At 40.1% G+C, this 19,381-nt stretch overlaps 2 protein-coding genes across 4 annotated transcripts in view; one reads left to right on the forward strand and one right to left on the reverse strand.

The window, feature by feature from the left end:
* The first annotated feature begins 221 nt into the window (after positions 1-221).
* LOC134675133 (alpha-sarcoglycan) lies at positions 222-7,728 on the forward strand. 2 transcript variants are annotated; one of them, XM_063533291.1, is made up of 10 exons: positions 222-376; positions 476-606; positions 943-1,085; positions 1,703-1,851; positions 2,518-2,649; positions 2,905-3,079; positions 3,324-3,565; positions 4,299-4,370; positions 5,681-5,776; positions 6,786-7,728. In XM_063533291.1, exons 2-10 carry the CDS (start codon positions 480-482, stop codon positions 7,198-7,200), a joined length of 1,551 nt encoding a protein of 516 aa, XP_063389361.1. In that variant the 5' UTR covers positions 222-376; positions 476-479; the 3' UTR covers positions 7,201-7,728. The 2 variants fall into 2 exon arrangements, with proteins under 2 accessions (XP_063389361.1, XP_063389362.1); XM_063533292.1 differs by lacking the exon at positions 4,299-4,370 and having other exon boundaries at positions 226-376.
* Positions 7,729-8,004: 276 nt separating this feature from the next.
* LOC134675150 (beta-alanyl-bioamine nonribosomal peptide synthetase ebony) overlaps positions 8,005-19,381 on the reverse strand; it is a 56,550-nt gene continuing 45,173 nt past the window's right edge. For both annotated transcript variants that reach the window (XM_063533320.1, XM_063533321.1), the window contains exons 4-17: positions 18,845-18,978; positions 18,089-18,265; positions 17,435-17,661; positions 16,229-16,505; positions 15,763-15,930; positions 15,273-15,431; positions 14,643-14,782; positions 14,288-14,378; positions 13,649-13,861; positions 13,025-13,163; positions 12,215-12,357; positions 11,618-11,764; positions 10,741-10,898; positions 8,005-9,992 (exon numbers count right to left, since the gene is read on the reverse strand). In XM_063533320.1, the coding sequence (XP_063389390.1) occupies positions 9,852-9,992; positions 10,741-10,898; positions 11,618-11,764; positions 12,215-12,357; positions 13,025-13,163; positions 13,649-13,861; positions 14,288-14,378; positions 14,643-14,782; positions 15,273-15,431; positions 15,763-15,930; positions 16,229-16,505; positions 17,435-17,661; positions 18,089-18,265; positions 18,845-18,978 (2,314 nt within the window). In that variant the 3' untranslated portion in view covers positions 8,005-9,851. The remainder of the gene's footprint in view (positions 9,993-10,740; positions 10,899-11,617; positions 11,765-12,214; positions 12,358-13,024; positions 13,164-13,648; positions 13,862-14,287; positions 14,379-14,642; positions 14,783-15,272; positions 15,432-15,762; positions 15,931-16,228; positions 16,506-17,434; positions 17,662-18,088; positions 18,266-18,844; positions 18,979-19,381) is intronic.

Genomic DNA, 19,381 nt, shown 5'->3' on the forward strand with positions numbered 1-19,381 from the left:
AACAGTGCACCCCGCCTACAAGCGGCGCAATGAAAATCGATTCTGTACTCGTAACCCTGGTGAAGTACGGCTAAATCGAGCCTACATTGTACTCAATTAAACAAATCAAAAGAACAGGTGAACAACATAAAGCTGTGTTTATCCAAATAATATCCCAGTACGCTTACAGACAAAAGTGACAAGAACCAAAACAAACCATAAAAAACAGTAAGCCCGAATCCCTCCCTGTTCCCCGTTCGTTCTGCACATGACTGTTTCAGTGCAACTCCCGTAAACGGCGCAGTGGAAATCGATTACTTGTTTCTATTCTCGTGAATTGGGTCGCGCTTTTTTACAGCGTTCGTGCTTATTCAGCCGTGAATGGCGCGAATGATAGGTAAAGCTGTGCCAGGGCTTGACATTTATTTAAAAAAAAACTAGTTCGCGCTTCGTATCCATCCAAATTCGAAATTTGAATATTTTAATTTTTTTTCAGTACAATGAAGGCACAGGCGCTAATTTTGGGGTTGTTGACCGTTGTAACGACCGGTCACGTTCATAATGCGGTCGAAACTGAAATGTTTGCGATACCAATCAGCCCTAATTTATTTAACTGGACTTATCAAGGTTAGTATACCTATCTACGATTTTAAATGTTGTTTCGGTAACGGTTTTTATTAATAAAATTATTCATTAAAATAATTGTATTAGTCTGATTAAGTGATTAATTATAATAACAGTAGCTTGGTAGACCTTTTCTGGTTGCAATAATACTCACGAATGGTTCTGCATTTAACCTCAGACTAATAACGCTTGCCTTATAATTATAAATCTATGCATTTAACTGTATTGACGATAGTACAAAAAAATATTAAATTATTATCCTGTAAGGTGGTACCTAAGCAACCCTTTAAAAAGAAATAATAAAAAAATCAAACTGAAGTTTGCCGCGTTATTTTTCAGAGTTCGACCAACAATATCGCTTCCACGCCGCGCTGATGGGCAAACCGGAGCTCCCGTCATGGCTCCGCTACATTTACAGCGGGCGACACCACTCCGGTTTTATTTTCGGAACCCCACCACGGGGCACCAAATCACCAATCACTGTATGTTTATTATAGTCTGTGGTATTTTTGGATCAATGTTGGTATCAAGGTCGGCTAATGTAAACAAAACAGAAATATTAAAATTCCTTTCGGATCATTGGAATTGTTGATGGAGAAAGTAAAATATAGCATCTGTTATTGTTATTGCAATCATTTATAATCTTGTCAAATGTTTTCTATAAATGCCTACTTCGTTGTAACAGCCCAATTGCCATTTCAATAACGGGGTACTTCTTGTTAATTATTTTGTTGTTAATTGTTTATAACTTATTATTTCATTAAAATTGCGACCCCGCAGATCAGAGGGCCTCACGAAAATCTAAATTAGGTATCTGCCTCTCTATCGCACAAATATGAAGAGCAATAGAGGCAGTTAACAAAATTTCGATTAGGGGTCGTTTTTCGCGGTAGGCCCTCGGAGTCGGATGACGAAGAAATTGTTTACTTAAGGGGCCCACTGATTAACAGTCCGCCGGACCGGACGGTATCGGCCTGTCATTTGTTCGGAACTGTCAAAATTTTGTTCTAACTGACAGGCCGATATCGTCCGGCGGACTGTTAATCAGTGGGCCCCTTTACCCTCATTGCAGACCCTTCTAATTTTTATTTTATTTTAGTTGGAAGTCATAGGCCTCAATCGCCAGGACTATGAGACGAGGAAAGTGCTCCTAGTTCTAAACGTTCATCGGAGGGAGAAGATGGCTAAGCACGAGGTGGAACTCAAGATTGACAACTTGAATGTGGAGGATTTGCTGGATGAACACAGGTATTTGTTACAACGCCATCTATCTTTGTGTCTCTGCAATTAAACACGATGATGCATATAAAATAGGCCATCCAGTAGATTACTGTTGCCTTCAAGTCCCAGCACTTTTAAATTTCGTAAATCTCAAACTCCCGCGAAAAAAATATAAAGTTATCCCATATCGCGTCGGTGGTACATAAGACTCGAGGGAACTTTCAGTGGACGTGACATTGCGAAGGAACGAGTAGAGAGGTAGATAATAGAATAAGACACCTTTTAATTAAAGAGTCCCAATCATGCAATGATGATGCATATAGTCCGACAATGTTTCTATTTCACTCTAAAATACTTAAAAGCTACATATATAACTACATAAGTGACTGAGAGATCTCATCCTGGATCATGTGGTCAATGTAATCTATCAGTAAGTATAGACTTTATAATAGCTCTGGTACATTTTTTTCTAAAATACACTAATTGTGTTCTGTTTCTGCTTATTAGTTTTAAGTTTTAGTTTTTAATTTTGGGTGCCCTGAAAACCAGCGCAGTGTCTTACAGACACTGTTTATGCTGAGCGGCATCCTATTTGGTGTATATTTACTGTATTGTTAACTTTATGTTGTACTTACCTAATGTATGTTTTTTTACGCCAAATAAATATTTTCTATTTCTAATTTATTTGTGCAGGATGACTCGCCTGAAGGATATCTTCCGCGGCATACTATGGCCGGAGAGTAACCACGACTTATACCCCACATTCCTCGCTTCCGCCATTGATTTGGGGGCTCGGTTACCGCTGAAACCGAGCGACGGGGAAGGGTGAGAAATAAATTCATACTTATTTAGATAGTTATTGGTTTTAATTTACATATAGGTCTCTAGGTATCTTGTATGAGACTAATCTGATAGTTTCTATAGATTATAAATTTTGGTTCAGTAGACCCCTCTGAAAAATTCGATTTCCAATTATTATTATTATAAAATATTGATTTAGACTAACACGGTTGTCACTCATTAATCAATCCATAAATTCATTATTTCTAAACCAAACAAATCACGCCAATCTTTTGACAGGTTGGTCATCCGTCTCGGCAGCATCGCACCTTTTTCTACCAGCCTGAAGGACCTCCGAGAGGAAGTACGGCCCCTGTCCAAGCTGCCCAGCTGTCCTCGAGAATTCAAGAGGACCAGCCAAGAGAGACTGTTCAGAGATGCTGGGTTAACTCTGGACTGGTGCAGCTTCGAGTTGGTGAGTTTAATGTAAACTATGTAAAGTAAGAACGCTAAGCACGAAGAATGTGGTACATTGACCTACTATTTCGTATCTCTATCGTACTAGTTTGTTTCTACAGTCTGAGCATATGGCATGCACCTTAGAGCAAACTAAGTTTTAAATAGTATGCTGATCGTCAAAGATGAAAAATACTGTTAAATTATCTCTACATTCAATTGCCCGCTTTAATTTACTTTAACTTTGCCCGTAATATTTCTAGTACAACACAGTCTACCGCGCGCGCACCACCGAGCACGTCGAATACCTAACTCCAATCCCCTCCAGCAAGCACACCGCCTCGCACACCCTCTGGGCGCCGACCTGGTCCGCGCCAGCGCGGGACTCCTTGCCAACGAGAGGGGTCGCCAAGCAGCTCGCGGCTGCGGCGGCTGCGCCGCTGTTGCTGCTTATGTTGGCAATCGCTGCGCTGACGGCTACTGTGTGCTTCCATTATGCTGCTATGTGAGTTTTTTACCTACTACAATCAGGGCCGTCTTAAACTACGCTGGGGCCCTTGGGCACATAAGAATTTGGGGCCCTTTTGGAAAGTAAAGAAAGCAAATTAGATTAAGATTTTTCTACTAGATTTTTTTTATTATGAGTAATCAAATTTACTGTTACTGTCTGTCCCCCCGGGCCCCCATGAGGATGAGGGCCCTGGGCACGGGCCCTGTGTGCCCTTATGGTAAAGACGGTACTGACTACAATAGTATCTGCCCACGTCTTCATTCGCTCATTGACTAAACTGACTGACTTTTCGAGGAGGAACATCTTATGTATGATAGTGTGGCAAACAAGCGTACAGCCCGCCTGATGGTAAGATCACCATAGCCTATGGAGTTATAGATGTCTGCAACTCCAGGGGCGTTAATTGCGCGTTGCCAATCAAAATTTACGTAAAAATATGATGATAAAGTAGCTTGGACTTAGGTATCATTACTTACCTCTGATAACAGCAATTTATTTAGCTGGTAAATAGGTACAATTTCCTATTTATAATATACCTAAGTATTTATTTCTTTATACGAAGCCAAAGAGACGAGCTATCACCGATTTTGAGTGACAGGGATCTAAACAAAAACTTGAATCTAAGGTACCTATACCATACTATTTTTGTGAAATACTCCGATTGTGCTTATTTTTTTTATTTTTTTACTCCACATGATTTTTTTATGTGTTTAATTTGATTTTGCAGGCGAGACCCTGAATCTGACCACTTTCTAGAAACAATATTTCACATCTGTTCAGATTACAGACGAAGAAGAAGGTTGGAATTTCATAAATTAAATAATAACTAACTGTTTTAACTAACAATCAATAATAATAGAATAATATTTCATACACATACATATCTAATTTACTAAACACTAAAAGCATTGCTGGAAAAAAATAACCTTAAGTTTTACCAAGTTTTACTTATCCATCGTAATATTTGATTTTAGCGCCATCTAGATTAAGCGACCGACAGTCTAGTCGTGAAGTCAAATTGTATCTATACTGTTAAATACATAAGCGGCAAATTTTAGAATACACTTTAGTATCTGTGGAGCAAAAATGTCACACGCATATTTACTCCTTTTCTGGCGAAGAATAGAAGTATATTTTCGAATTTAAAAGAAGTATATTTTATTAAATAAACCATTTTCTTGTACGCGTGTAACGATATTCTTGATAACATATTAGCAAGCTCACAACAAGAAATCCCTAAAAACTATTGTGTAGGGTTTCGTTTCATGTTTTGAAAATTAAACCAACATGAAAATAATTTAAACGATAACTTAATCGCCTAAATCGGAAAAAGGAAACCATGGAGTAGGTTGGTATAGCCGGTCCGCTATTCTAAGCAGGGCTTGGAACCGGTTATTTTTTCAAATCCCATAGTAGCCCAATAATTTTAATTATTTTATGCTATTTACGTAGGACTGAATCATGTATACTGCGTCAAGCAGTGTCAGTAGAAAAAGGCGGCAAATTTGAAAAATGTAGGCGCGAATACTTATCGTCCCATAGAAAATTTGAATTTCGCGCCTTTTTCTACTGACAAGATTTGCTTGACCAAGTTTACTTAGGTAACAACTTCCTATTATTAGATAGTCCCATTCAAAGTGAAATAACAAACCAAAGAATGAAAAACGTAATAATACCGGTATTTTTTGTACTATGAAGAAAAAACCGTTTCCTAGCCTTGATTCTAAGACTAAAGCTTTAGGAAGTGAAGACTATGGCCTATGGCGAACTTAATCTAAGAAAATCGGACAGGCTATACTTACCTAAAAGTGCAGAAATTATAACTCGGTTATAAAATATAATAATCTATGTTATAACTTATTTAGCACGTTCTGAAGTGAACAATTAGCAGTACCGTATGATAAAGCCGCTAAGACCTTTGTATAGAAATTAAGGGATGGTTAGACTACAACTATTAACCCCCTTATTCATTACAAACCTAAATTAGCTAATAATCTTTTGTCCTTATCTGTCATTTTGACTTATGTATTTGTAAGAAAGGGATAAAACATAATTTAACTAAATCGGGCCCGTAAAATTTACTGAATAAGGGAGTAAATGTTTTTCCAGAGCACACAAGGCCGGTAGAGTGGAGCTGTGCCGCTACGGCACTAACACCGAGCAAACACAGGCGGACAACACTAGCAATAAAAGCGCCGGAGTCAGGTAATACCCGGAAAAAATGTTAATGGCACGTATAAATTTATATGTACAGTCGCCATCAGATATATCGGAGCGGCCAATGTGTTCACAATATCTGAACACGCACTCTAACGCTTTGACAATAGAGGCGTGTTCAGATATTTCTGACCACCTTGGCCGCTCCGATATATCTGATGGCGACTGTACCTAATATTTAAGACCGTGTCATGACATATCGACCGTTGCAGACTTATCTTGGTCTAACTCTACACTTGTGTTTAGTCACTTCATTTTGGAAAGTTTATCCGGATTTAGCGTCTTTTGTTTATTACGGCTACACTGACTATATTAGTCTGCTAAATTATATAACTGCCTTCCTACTTGCGGCGTACATTATAAGACACGGAGGTACATTTAAACACCGTATGTGAAGAGAAAATAGTGTTAAATATTGGCAAAAAGTAATTATCTAAGAAGGTAATAAAATTGTTTGTAATATTTTTGCATTCATTTGATTTATTTGTCATTTATGCGTCATTACGATTCTGTCAACGATCGGAAAAAAGCATAAAGCCCCGAGCTTTCCCGACGGAGATCCTTAATCTAGCCGTCATGTGCACATGCTATAGGGTTATCACCACAGTTAAAAAGTAGAAAATTTGGTATTTTTATTTTTTACTCAATTAACGATTCTTACCATTACCAATCTGCTCTGTATCACTTAAACTTCCAGGAAGGATCGTCGTGCCTTTCCACCCTGTATAATTAATTCACAGCCAAAAGGAAATTGATTAAATTGTGGTATTTGGTCTTAGTGTCATAATCGCGAATTACTCGAATAGTCCGGTCAGGAGTCAGAACAAGGAAATTGTCTAGATATTGTGTATCTGTCTGTATTGTCTATATGTGGTGGAAATTTCGTACTTACGATTCCTTTGCTTGGACTTTCGGTACTACCTTACCGAGTGTGAACCTTATCTGTATCTGAGAATTCTGAGATTTCACAAATTTAATAAATACATCCTTTTTACAGTCCAAACAACAGCCTACCGCGCCCCTACAGCCCGAAATCCACCACCAACCTAGCAGCCAACTACAATCGCCCCCAACCACCCCCCTACGGCTCGGCCACCAACACCCTCCACCACCGGAAGTCCGCCGCCGACCACACCCCCTCCACTTCCGGCCACACACCGGAACACCGCCATCTTGCTTTAGAAGATTCGTTAAAACTACTCAACGAAGCGAACATCGCGAATTCTTTATTCGAAAATTCAAAAGACCCTATCGTTGATTTGAACGATACCGGAGAAGATTATGTTCCTGTTAAACCGGTTTTGATAAAACCGGATGGAATCGGTTTTAACTTGATCAAACCGGACGGGTATGTCGCTATGAAGGATTTGGATGACATTGACGTACCGGATTTGGGTAAGTACGGGATTTGACAGGAGGTCGGGGGCGAGCCTGTCAAAACTTGGTTTTGTTAGGCTGGGGCCCTGCATTGACATGTTTGTTTATAAAATGTGTAAACAAATCTTGAAGTCTGTCGGTTTAATACTTAATTGGATCTTTAGTCAAATTATTAAAAATATAGTTGGTGCATTTACTGTAAGTATACTTAATCGTGTTGTATTGATTTACATTAGCGTAATGTTTAAGTTTTGATATAATATTAATAGCACAAATTTTAGTAAGTGGGCATATTTATTCGGTTTTGGAATATTGTTAATGTCCTAATAATCGTTGTACTAGAATGCTACTAATTAGAAGAAACTAATTGGACTTTTTGGATAAAAGTAACCTAATCAACATTTATAAAAGTATACTGTAACTAGTTGTTAAATATGTTAGTAAACTACATATCTAGTCGAAATACCTGGTCTTCATTAATTATATTAATATTAAAATGCCTAATGATAATGGTTTTCATATCCAGTTGAATGTGATGTTTGCAATAAACCTAGTCAATTATATTATACGTTTTTAATTTTAATACTTATTCTATACCTACCACATTAATAAACCGAAATGAAATACAAGTAAAATTTATTTAAAGTTAGACCGTAAAAAGTCTGCAGCGATTTTGATAGCCCACGAGGTGCAAGTGTCATTTTAAACGTCAACCTTCTATGCAATTATGACGTATAAATAACACTTACACTGCCTGGGCTATCAAATCCGCTGCAGATTTTTATTGGTGCGACTATAATAAAATATGTCAGTAATGGAAAAATAATAAAAAACAAAGATTGTTTATTTTAATTTAATACATTAAACACTTAAATAAATTAAATTAAAACAATAAGGTACAAATTGGGCTGTAGCTTATATTTATAGTCAACAACAATATAAACGGGTACAATTTATATAAAAATTGCACCAGTTTAATTGTTCCTGAGCGTATTTATCACTGCTCAACTATGAGAGATCTAGTAAGATTTAAATAACAATACTTTACACATACCTACAAACATTACAAACTATTTGTAATACAATATTACTTATTTAGATGTAGATGATGACGAGCTGTTAGATTTCGAAAATTTGGTTGAAAAACTTTCACATATTTGTGACTTGGTCGATTACGAGCCGAGCTCGGAAACGTTTTTTTTTATTAAATACCAAAAAACCCAATATTATTAAGAATTTTATGCTCTTATTCCGTAGGACTGAATCATGTATTTAGGTTACGACTTCGTATTATTAGATTGGCCCATCAAAAATGAAATAATAAACCAAAGTACAAAAAAGAACTTAATAATACCGGTATTTTTGTATGAAGAAAAAACCGGTTCTGACCCATTACATTTGGCGCCCAACGTGGGGCGTATGACCGTATATTACATAGAAACTAGACCTTAGTTTTGTACATTACGGCCACAGTCAAACTAGTTTTCTTTATGTAATTTTACCACCACACCATGTAACAGTTTTTTCTGGTCTCCGTGCGGAAAGCGTCAACTTTCGGCACGCTGCTCGAAACAAAGTTGCAGCTTTCCGCCTCCGTCGTACAGAAAAATTATATGCACCGCTCGGCCAGTAAATCACTTTCTTATTTTCCTGCCCTAGGTGTGTAATATACAATTTTTTGAGACTGGCCGTTTATTGATTATGTACATATATATTTATTACAAAATATATTATGTTTAGCTTTACAGAGATTCGTGTAGTTTCATGTAGAAATGGAAGAACATTGATTATTATAAATTACAATGGCAAGCCAATTAAATTCGTTGTATCTTAAAACTAACCTTATCACTACAATACTAAACTGGTTTTTCATATTCAACTTTAGTATAGGAAAAGCCTCTATGTCTTATTGTTTTCACTGGTACTTGTTCCAAACTCCAAAATTATTTTATTTGATAATACTATGCCAACTTTTTCAAAGTATCAATAAACTTATAGCTATCTAAGAGAGTCGCCGTCGTCGACGCATTTTAATGGGCATGGAGAATAAAAATATGCAGTACATATATGCAAAACGTCCGCATGCGACGAAACAACGCGGCACGACGCATTACCCTCGTAAGGCCCAATTCAATTTATTTGCTTTTGAATTTGGAATTTTCTTTTATTTCCATAAGAGTTCATAACTCGAATTTAATTTGTACTTTTACAAGTACGCAGGGACATACGAGGTTAAGCAACGCAACGCATCAGTGGGGCCCTTAAGCAGAACACCCAAATGATTTCATCATTGGGCTGATTAATATGTCTCCTCATATATTCTTCCACTAAGTAAGTATCCATCCCTGCGTTTCCTTAATTCCGTCCCAGGCGGTGTAATGTATGTTACACCATAAATCGTCTGCAATAGACGTAAAGGCTAATGATGAAGTAAGTAATAGTGTCTGAATTTGTCTGTTGCCTCTGTTGGCAACATCAAATTCTGTCTATCGTGCTATCCTCTACAAAAAGTCGGAAGAATTAACGTAGTTAACGGTTTTAGAGATAGAACAGCAGAATCTTACGTTAACTTACGTTCACTGAGAGGGGTGAGGGGTTCAACATGTGTTTTTGCAAATCATAAACTTATCAAGCTAAAGGATTCTCAATCGTACATACATTATAATAAAGTCTACATTGTCTCAGCTCATTCAACAGTTTTCCAGCACACAATGGCCCTCATGTCGTCGGGGGCGTCTCCGAAGATGCGAGCGCCGTGCTCGTCCGCGTACTGGTTGATCTGGTAGTCGAGGAGGGTTTGGAAGCCGAGGACATCGGTGCCCAGTTGCTGAGGAAAAATAGAGCTTGTTATAGTGACGCCGAGCTCACGGAGATCTGCCTCTGATCTGCTGGCGGGATACCGCTCTGGACCGATCAAAGTGGCGTGCTCTTGTGTTGGAGGTCAAGACTCATTTTGGGTCACCGCGCCAACGCCAACCAAGTACTTAAGTAAGTTATAGTGACGATAAATCGACAAGTGATAAATCTAAAAATTGGCTAATTTCCTACTAGTCAAATCAGCTTCTTCTTTAGAACTGTCAAAACGATTTGCTAATATGGAATTTATATGAAAACGTGTATAGTGACGTCACGGTCAACTCACCTACTTTTTATATTACAATCCGATTATTAAACAGAAATTGTGGTTAAAAATAACCGCTCTATGTTTTTCTAATAATTATTTGGTGCTTTACTTCTTTCGTGCACAGTGTGAATAATTTATTTTAAGTAGAGACAAAGAGGAAACTGAGAAAAGTACCCAATTCTAAATGTTAACCCTTTTCTTGGTAAATTAAAAAAAAAATCGTGATTTCAAGTTTCGGTTGCGCCTCAGAAGCTTGGCCGTAACCATCATAAGATTGAAAATTTGTGCCTGGATATAAATTGAAATTACTAGCTACCACAAACTAACGAGAGTATCATCATATCATATCATAAATTTATTCATCAACAATACAAGTTTGTGTTTGAAATGCACATAAAATACAATTGCAATAAAATACATACAATAGAAGTATTAATTTAATGGTTTGTACCTGTGTAAGCGGGCTGGTATTGGTGGTAAACACACCGAGGAACCGTTTCTCGCGCGCCACGCGCATGGTGGCGTGTTCTAGCGCGCGGATCGCGGCCACATTCTCGCGTGCGTTCAGGTGTTCGGCCGTCGCCATCATGAAGGAGTGGAGGATGGTGCCTGGATGGGAGAGATTTTTGAGTACATGTAAGTAAAACCCATGTCTATTAAATCTGCCATGGAAAGACCCCTGAACGCATTTGCCAGAATGACCTCGGAAAATGGCGAGAAATCATACGGCGAGCAACATATGTGCCTGATGTCAGCAGTTGACCACAACACTGCAAATAGTATAACGACTATGAAGAGAGAAAACCCGTGTAATATTGCTTATGGCTCCTCTACACGATGGGCCAACGCCGGCCACTCCAAGGGACGCAGCCATGCGGTAGAATGAGATAGCAATATCACTTGCTCCCTATAACGCATAAATGCGTCCCTTGGAGTGGCCGGCGTAGGCCTATCGTGTAGAGGAGCCATTAGGTATTTATTAGGTCTTCGTCAACCTAGCGTTTTCCCCTACCGCCAGGGTCCCCTTTCCTATTCAATCTTCTCCACTTTGCCCGATCTTCGGCATCCTCAGGTGTGAGATTGTTCTCTTATTGTTTATTAGGTATTTCAGTTTTATGTTATGTTACAGTATTGCTTAGGATTGTTTGCTCTCACTGATAAGTGTAGTTATCATGTAGAACAGCACATATAAATATACTATTCGATACGCTTCAAATTTACATGATATTTTGGGTTTATCTTGAAAATGTATATCTTTGTCCAAATTTTCAATTAGGGTTAAATCAGTGAACAAGTTTGAAATCGTGGGTAGTTTTAATATGCCTTACCTTTGCCTTCGGGGAGCATGGTGTCTCTGACAGAACCCTCGACGAATTCCAGGAAAGCCATTATTTTGGCGAGTCCGCCAGTAAGTTCGATTTCTGGCTCGTCACGAGCATCGAAGTTCAAGGCCACAGCCACTGGAGTTCCGCTGTCTGCGGAGCAAACGTTTCAGATCAGTAACCAAAATAAATAGTGAAAACGTTTCAATAGTCACCCTTCGGAACTCTATAGAAGTTCTAACTCAGTTAAAAATGTTTAAACAACAAAAAGCTATACCTAATATCTCCTTGCAATATAAAAATAGTCAAGCAAGATTACTTTACCAAAGCGTTTGACACTATTTTTCAACCCCATACTTATTGTTAAGATTGATGGACTTTTTGCAGTATTGGGGAACTGCGTAGAGCTACTTTCCGAGTTATTTTCCACTTTACTAGAACTCAGAGAAATATAAAACACAAACGCAAAAAAATGAAATAAGTTTATGTTGGCGTACCTCAAGGCAGTGTTTTAGGACCAACTCTTTATAATGAATCTAGTTTCAAGTTAGAATAAAATAAGTAACCCTTTCCGCAGTCGAGCAAAAACAGAATATAAATTACCGTCTCTAAGAACAACGGAGAGACGTGCTTGCAGTAGCGCAGCCCAACACGCACTGATGCAGTGCGCATAGTCGCGCGTCTCAATCTCGTGCCGGAGGAACTGCTCCAGCTCGGCTTTCTCGTAGAACGAAGTCACTATCATGCTGGAAACGAAATGTGATATAAATGGTATTCGCGAGGGCAGTATTACATATCACCCGGAGCTCTACCTACCTACTGCTATGTAATTACTTGCAGAATAACAAAGTGGAGGAAGGACAATATTTACCATATATCATTTCACTGAATAAAGCTGGCTTTAACGGAATAATTATGCTTATTAAGATTTAATGAAAGTTCTCAGGGTTAGAACGTCATACTTATATAAATCTTAAAGTTGCCATTGAGTTCGGAAACTTTGGATCCATGGTGACGTGTCTTTTGTACGAGTATTTAAAATAACGTTCACGACGCAATGTCAAAAACCAGCTCTTGGGAATTTTTTAAGTACCTATTTCTCCGCAAACCGAGCCGTAAATGGCGTGATAGAGAGGTAAGTGGTATAGGCCCCGTGAATGAACTATAAGGGGCAGCATAGGAGCCGTCAGATTTTTGGCGCGAGGCGTAAATGTGTCGATTATGCTTCCGATGTAGCCCACAAGATGGCAGAACCTACTATGCACAAGGAAACGTGCCGGCGAGAACGGTAGATGGTAGCACTTGCTTTGGCAATGTACAATGTCACATATGTTTCCGATTCAGGCCACAAGATGGCAGACCGTCCAACGCTCACGGTCCATAAAGGTTGCTTAAAACTTGAGATGGACTTACTCAATGACGTCGTCTTTGTGTTCATCGCGCATCGGTTCGGCTGTAAACTTGGGCTGGTTGGTGCCCTGGCAGTCGGGGCTGGTGGACAGCTTCGAAAGCACCTCTCCGAGGTTGGCTGCCTCCAGGAAGTCGCTGATTTCTGAAATAGCAAGTACACTTAATTATATCTGTGCTGTGTTTTAAAAATAAATTCCATCATGATCCATTTGAAGTAAACATCGAATAGAAAGAATAGATAATGATAATAACGGTAAAAAGCGCTGGTAACCTAGAGGTACTGGCATTTGGCCTACAAATCCCGCTCGGGTCTCGTATACCAGTGTTTTTTTCAGAAATGTATTTACCAGTCACTTTTCCGTAAAGGAAAACATCATGTACAAACAGGCCTATAACCGCGAACATCGAAGTTCGCAAATTGCGGGCATTTTTCTCTGTCACTCTAATTACGCCTCTGGACTAAGTAGGTAATTCCAACAAGACCCAGTTTCCCCCCAGACATATAAGTCACTTTCGTAATAACTATAACTAATACCAATTCTTTGCATTATGTCACCAAGACTCCAGGCTTCCTTGGTAAACCGTGGCTAAAAAGCGGGCACAGAATGGTACCCTTGTCATACTTACCGATATAATACCCCTTATCCCTCAACCTAGTGATTGTGTAGATGGAGTTGAGAGAGTTCCCTCCCAGCTCGTAGAAGCCCGCTCTGACAGATAGGGCTCCCCTGGCGGAGCGACCGAGGACCTCTCCAACGGTCTCGAAGAGGACCCGGGCCTTATCCATGCTGTCGGAGTCGACGCCGGAATAGTCGATGTCGAGGGGGATTTCCGAGTCATCTGAAAGAAAATGTCATTGGTGTCTTATTTGACTTAGGGCCACTTGCGGCACTAGCTCTTGCATCATTCACCGGGGTTAACCGGCTAAACCTGTAGTTACCAATGGTTACCAGTACAATTTCAAGCCCGGCTTTAGTGGGATAGTACAAGTGGAGCAAGTAGCAAGGGACCAAATTAACAATTTTTCCTGTACCATGTCGATGGCAAACAGGCGTGGTCTGATGGTAAGCGGTCACCGTAGTCCATGGACGCTCGCTACTCCAGGGGTGTTTATAAGCCTGTAAACTCCTTTTTTCAAGAACCTCAAACTGTAGCCCCTCCAGAAAACCTCGGCAGGGAACTCATTCCACAGCCGAGCCGAGGCGTCTACTCGTAATTAAGCGGTATAATTTTTAAGAAAGAGAAACAGATGTGCCCATTTCTTACCGTTGTTATTAGTATTCTCGTACATCTTCAGCAGTGCTTGTCTGTCCACTTTGCCGTTTACAAGCAGCGGAATGGTGTCAATCATAATAACCTGCAATAGGTACGTACATGTACATAATATGTAGGTACTACATTATTTTTGTTTTTACTTACACCTACCTACAGATTTGATGACAATAAAAAAAAATTTTGAAAAAAAAAATTAAAGACAAAGAGAGTTGGAGTTGGTCCTTTAAAAGGAAAGTCAACACAGCATTCAACTTCTATTTTCACGCAAGTTTTTTATCCTAAGTCTGTCATTATCCGGCCTGTAAGCGGAGGCCTGCATAAGTCAAATCATACGCTATTATGGTACCTGGGGTATCATGTAGGAGGTAAGGGCATTCTTCAGAGCAGCCTCTATGTGATGGGAACCAAGCTTGGCATTTGGCTCGATGGTGACGAAAGCCAGGATCTCAGGGTTGCCGGTCGCTAGCCCGTAGCAGAGGACCACGGCTGGAAGATAGCAATAATTGAAATTAACGACATGTTTGGATCATTTGTAATGTTTCATTTGTGATGTTTAAAAATCTTTATGATGTAAAGTTCGTTACTCGTTATATTGTAATTTTTAGAAAGTTATTTCTTTTCTGATATTTTTCACTGTAGCTATAATATGGTGTCTAATTAGTTTGTAATATTTCCGCTTAATTGTAAAACACGCTGTGTACACCTTGTTTTGGATCTCCTGCTAGATTTAAGCCATAATTTGCAATTGTATGTTACTCATGATATTGTACGATATCTGTTTAGTGTTCCTAATAATGTAAAATAAAAATAAAATAAAAAATGTATAGGAGATAAATACGAAAAAAACCGCCGACGATCAAGGCGTGTCGATACGTGAAAATTTTCCGAACAAATATCTGCCAAGTATGATTCCCTTCAGCAGCATGCCGATGTTACCGTGATCCTCGGTGAAGAGGAAACTAGAAAGAAGACCTACCTTTCTCAACACCGGTGACGGCGGCGACAGCACGTTCCACCTCCTGGAGATCCACCCTATGCCCTCGGATCTTAATCTGAGAGTCGGTCCTTCCAGCGTACAGGATGACTCCCTTCTGCAGCATACCGAAGTCTCCGGTGCGGTAGAGGCGGCCGTAGTCTGAAAATGCAGAATTCATATTTTGTTTGACGTTATAAGTAAGTAGATATTATGATTAACTACTTACTGAGAAAAGTAGATATACATTAGGGAAAGTTAAAAAGAACTCAATCGTGACGTGATATAGTTTAGGGAAGTAGTTGGATCTGAGAAAGTACTGGGTTTCATAGCCGCAATATTCCAGAGCTGGTCCAATCTTGGTACTTATTGAATTTTTTCCAGGTTGGCACCAGCAATCCAGGCCTCCCTGTCCTTAGACTCGCGCACGGGTGCATCTACTCGTCGAGTAAGAAAAGTTCATAGTTATCCAGAGGAGAACCCTCAATCTTACCTGCGCTTGTTGCATGAGGGTTGTCGCAGAATTTATCAGGTGCCTGTCCACCCACGTATCCACACGCCAGGTTGGCCCCAGCGACCCACACCTCGCCGACTTCAGACTCCCGCGCCGGGTGCATCTCCTCGTCGAGTAAGTATACTTCGCAGTTGTCCAGGGGAGAACCTGGAGATGTCAATGAGTTGTTGGAAAGAGTTTTCGATTTCTAATAAAAACAAATTATTTAATTATAACTATGGGGTTGGGTAAAAGAGTCGGTATTAGGTTGACGATTACGGCTAGCGCGACGGTAAGTAATCAAAAGTGCGTATCAAAACTAACCACATTGATCTTGAGAGTTAATTTCTACTTCGACTTCCAAAAAATTCTTGTTCCGAATATAGATATTGCTATATCCGGTACAACATATATATTGTTCGAATATGCATTGTATTAGATATGATGAAGAATTTCTAAAACTCACCAATCGGGATGGTATTATGATTATCCAACTGTGCAGTATTCTCCAACACATAATACGTCACATCTCCCATAACCTCAGTGCTTCCATAGAAATTCGCCAACTTATAGCCGCTGTGGTCTCCGAAATACTGGAAGAACTGGGCAGCCAGCTCCTTGCTCAGGGTCTCTCCCGAGCAGACCCAGAGCTTCAGGTTCTGAAGCGGGCGTTCGGAACGGTTCAGGGAGAGGTACATGAGGATCGAGCGGAGGAGGGTCGGGACGAGGACCAGTCGTTGTATCTGAAAAACAATTGGTTGATTAATAATTTAATAAAATATTAATTCTTAGCTTAAAGGTTCTGGTTCTCTGTTATATTGAACAACATAGTTGTTGAAATTCTTCTTCTTCTTCTTTCTCCGGCCTTATCCCATGTTCAATTGGGGTCGGCTCTCCTAATCGCTTTTCGCCAGCCATTTCTGTTCTGGGTCGTCATTGGGTGTAATTCTAGAGCTTCGAGGTCACTATTTACTACTGATAGCCATTTGAGTCGGGGCCTTCCAGGACCTCTTGGACCAGTGGCGATATCTAACACTTTACGGGCCATATGGTCTTCGGGCCTTCTCATAACGTGTCCGTACCAGCGTAGTCTCGTTTCGGATAGTTTATCAGATATCGGCGTTACTTTCAAGCTTCCACGTATATACTTATTGGCCACTTTATCCATGAGGGTTACACCTGCTGACCAGCGTAACATCCTCATTTCGGCTACGTGTAGTTGCTGCACCTGGTCCTTTCTGAGTGGCCTGCATTCGGCACCATATATCATTGCTGGTCGTACAGCGGTCTTGTAACCCTTTCCCTTGACCCGGACGGGCATTCTGTTGTCGCATCGCATAACATAGTTGTTGAAATTAAAATGCATATTTGCCACTCGCTGATAGAAATACAAATCGTCCGATTTTGTATGTATTTACAACGTCAACAATTATTAGAGTGCAAGTTTCACACAACAGAAGCTTAGAATAAATTTAAAAGTGGAAAAATTATGTCTCACCCAAGACAGTAATTTTTCCACTTTTAAATTTTATATATTAAGTTCTTGGTTTTCAGGTAAAACGCGATCAGCAAGAACTTTGCAACAACACGTTTTAGATCTAATAAACTGGGCCACGAATATCAGAGCAGTCATCCAGAAGCAAGTGTAACCAGATTCCTGATAAACTCTCACCTGATTCTCAGCCAAAACCCGCACCAGCTTCTGAGGGTCTCTAGTCGTCTCCCTCGACAGGATCAGCAAAGACCGTCCATGCAGCAGCGGGCCCCAGATCTCACAGATCGAGTCCACGAAGGTCAGAGCGGTCTTCCAGACGCAGGTGGCTTCTGTTTCCGTGAACGGGAAAGTGTGGAACTGCCACCACAGGCGGTTGCAGATGGCGGAGTATGGGAGACGGACTCCTGGAATAATGACCTATTAATACATGGGAATTTTCACCTAAAAGTGTAGGTACCATTTAAATCCACAAACTTTTGGGTTATTACTATTCATAATCACGAGGACTATCGATTTAAAAAGAAAAAACTATGTGTCCCAAAAAAATTACAGTTTTGTGCCGCATTTTCAAAATTTGTATCAAAAACTGGGGATTTTATTTTTCTTTGTCTCATTTAATAGTACTGGTGATTCTGAGTCTAAATAACCTAATAGTCGATGATTTTTCGAAAAAAAGTAAATGGTACAATTAAATTTTTATCTGAAAAAACCCTTACCGTACCTACTACCCTACGGTTAGGGTACAATACGAAAAGAAGTTTAATACGGTTTCTCTATATACATACATTTTTTTGAGATTCCTGGAAAGCATTAAATTGTGTCTTCATTTACCTTTAGGCACTCCAGTGCTTCCAGAAGTATACAGCACGATGGCAATGCTATCAGCCCGGGAGTCAGCCAGCATCTCCATGGGGTTGAGGGTCTCCGCAGAAAGCCCACTCGCTTCCATCGCCAGCTCCTCGAAGGAGACTGACGGCACGCCACTGGCGGCGAACATTGAGGGGTTGCCTTGAGAAAGAAGCGTAAGTTCAGACGTTACAATAATATCGGCGATATCGGCAGTTTTATCCAGCATATTAGACAGACAACCGAATAAGGATTTACAGCGGTCGTAGTTGTGGTTTACTGCAAGATATTAATGTGTATCCTACAACATTCAGGGTCCATGTTGTAACAATTTAATTTATGATAACATCTGCATGTACTCTGGAATGCAATAAATAAATAAATGAAATGAAATAAGGTGGTGGTACTGGTGCTCTACGCGGTCCAAGTACATGTCATCTTGAAACTTAAAGTCATTGTCAATAGAGGTGATAGCAGGGTGTCATCTATAGGGCATTAGCAAGGGCATCTATAGGGCATTAGGGCAAACGGAAACATGGTCGCCCTAAATCTACTTAGCACCGTTCTGTGGAGCAAGAGCTTGGAATTGGAAATGGGGTGGGAGAGTGTTACTCAAGCTGCCCAGGACCGGAGTCAGTAGAAATAATGATTCGAGCCCTGCATCCCAGAAGAGGGTACCTAACAGAATGGAAAAAAAGAATAAGAAGAGATGAAGAACAAGAGAGGGTAAATGAAACTTACAGCGGTCATCGTAGACTACCAGAGCAGGTTGTGCGTCCTGCAATATGTGGTTGATGCGCTGCTGGGGGAAGCTGGGCTCCATGGGCACGTAGGCCGCTCCGGCCTTCCAGCACGCGAGGAGCGCCATCACTGTGCTGTAAAATTACAAAATATATCTTAAAACTAAAAACACACGATTATGGCTGCGATGCAGTTCGCAACCCCGCAGTGCCAGGGAGCCGGCCGCGGAACCGCCGGAACTTGACACCCTTCGGCCAAAACTCCTCCTTGGTGAAGGTCGGTAGATGTACAGTTGGAACACGGACAGATAAAAAGGGCCCGATTCGGATTTTGAAATAGACATCTATTAGATATCTTTTAGACATCAGTGACATCACCAAGATAAGATAACGATATGTTTAAGATCTAACCTGTCAAATTTGACATTTGCTCGATTCTGGAGATGCTCTTGAACGATTTCCGCAGGATATGACTCAGAGATCCAATTCACATCTAATAGATATCTTACTCTATCTAACGTAAAAGTGACATTGGTTG

The sequence above is a fragment of the Cydia fagiglandana genome, chromosome 21 (assembly GCF_963556715.1).
Source record: "Cydia fagiglandana chromosome 21, ilCydFagi1.1, whole genome shotgun sequence".
NCBI lineage: Eukaryota > Metazoa > Arthropoda > Insecta > Lepidoptera > Tortricidae > Cydia > Cydia fagiglandana.

Excerpts from the sequence above, each read along its gene's own strand:
- LOC134675133 (XM_063533291.1), top strand. The coding sequence starts at position 480 with ATGAAGGCACAGGCGCTAATTTTGGGGTTGTTGACCGTTGTAACGACC. Across the intron at positions 1,086-1,702 it reads GCACCAAATCACCAATCACT|TTGGAAGTCATAGGCCTCAA; the intron begins GTATGTTTATTA and ends ATTTTATTTTAG. Across the intron at positions 2,650-2,904 it reads AAACCGAGCGACGGGGAAGG|GTTGGTCATCCGTCTCGGCA; the intron begins GTGAGAAATAAA and ends ATCTTTTGACAG.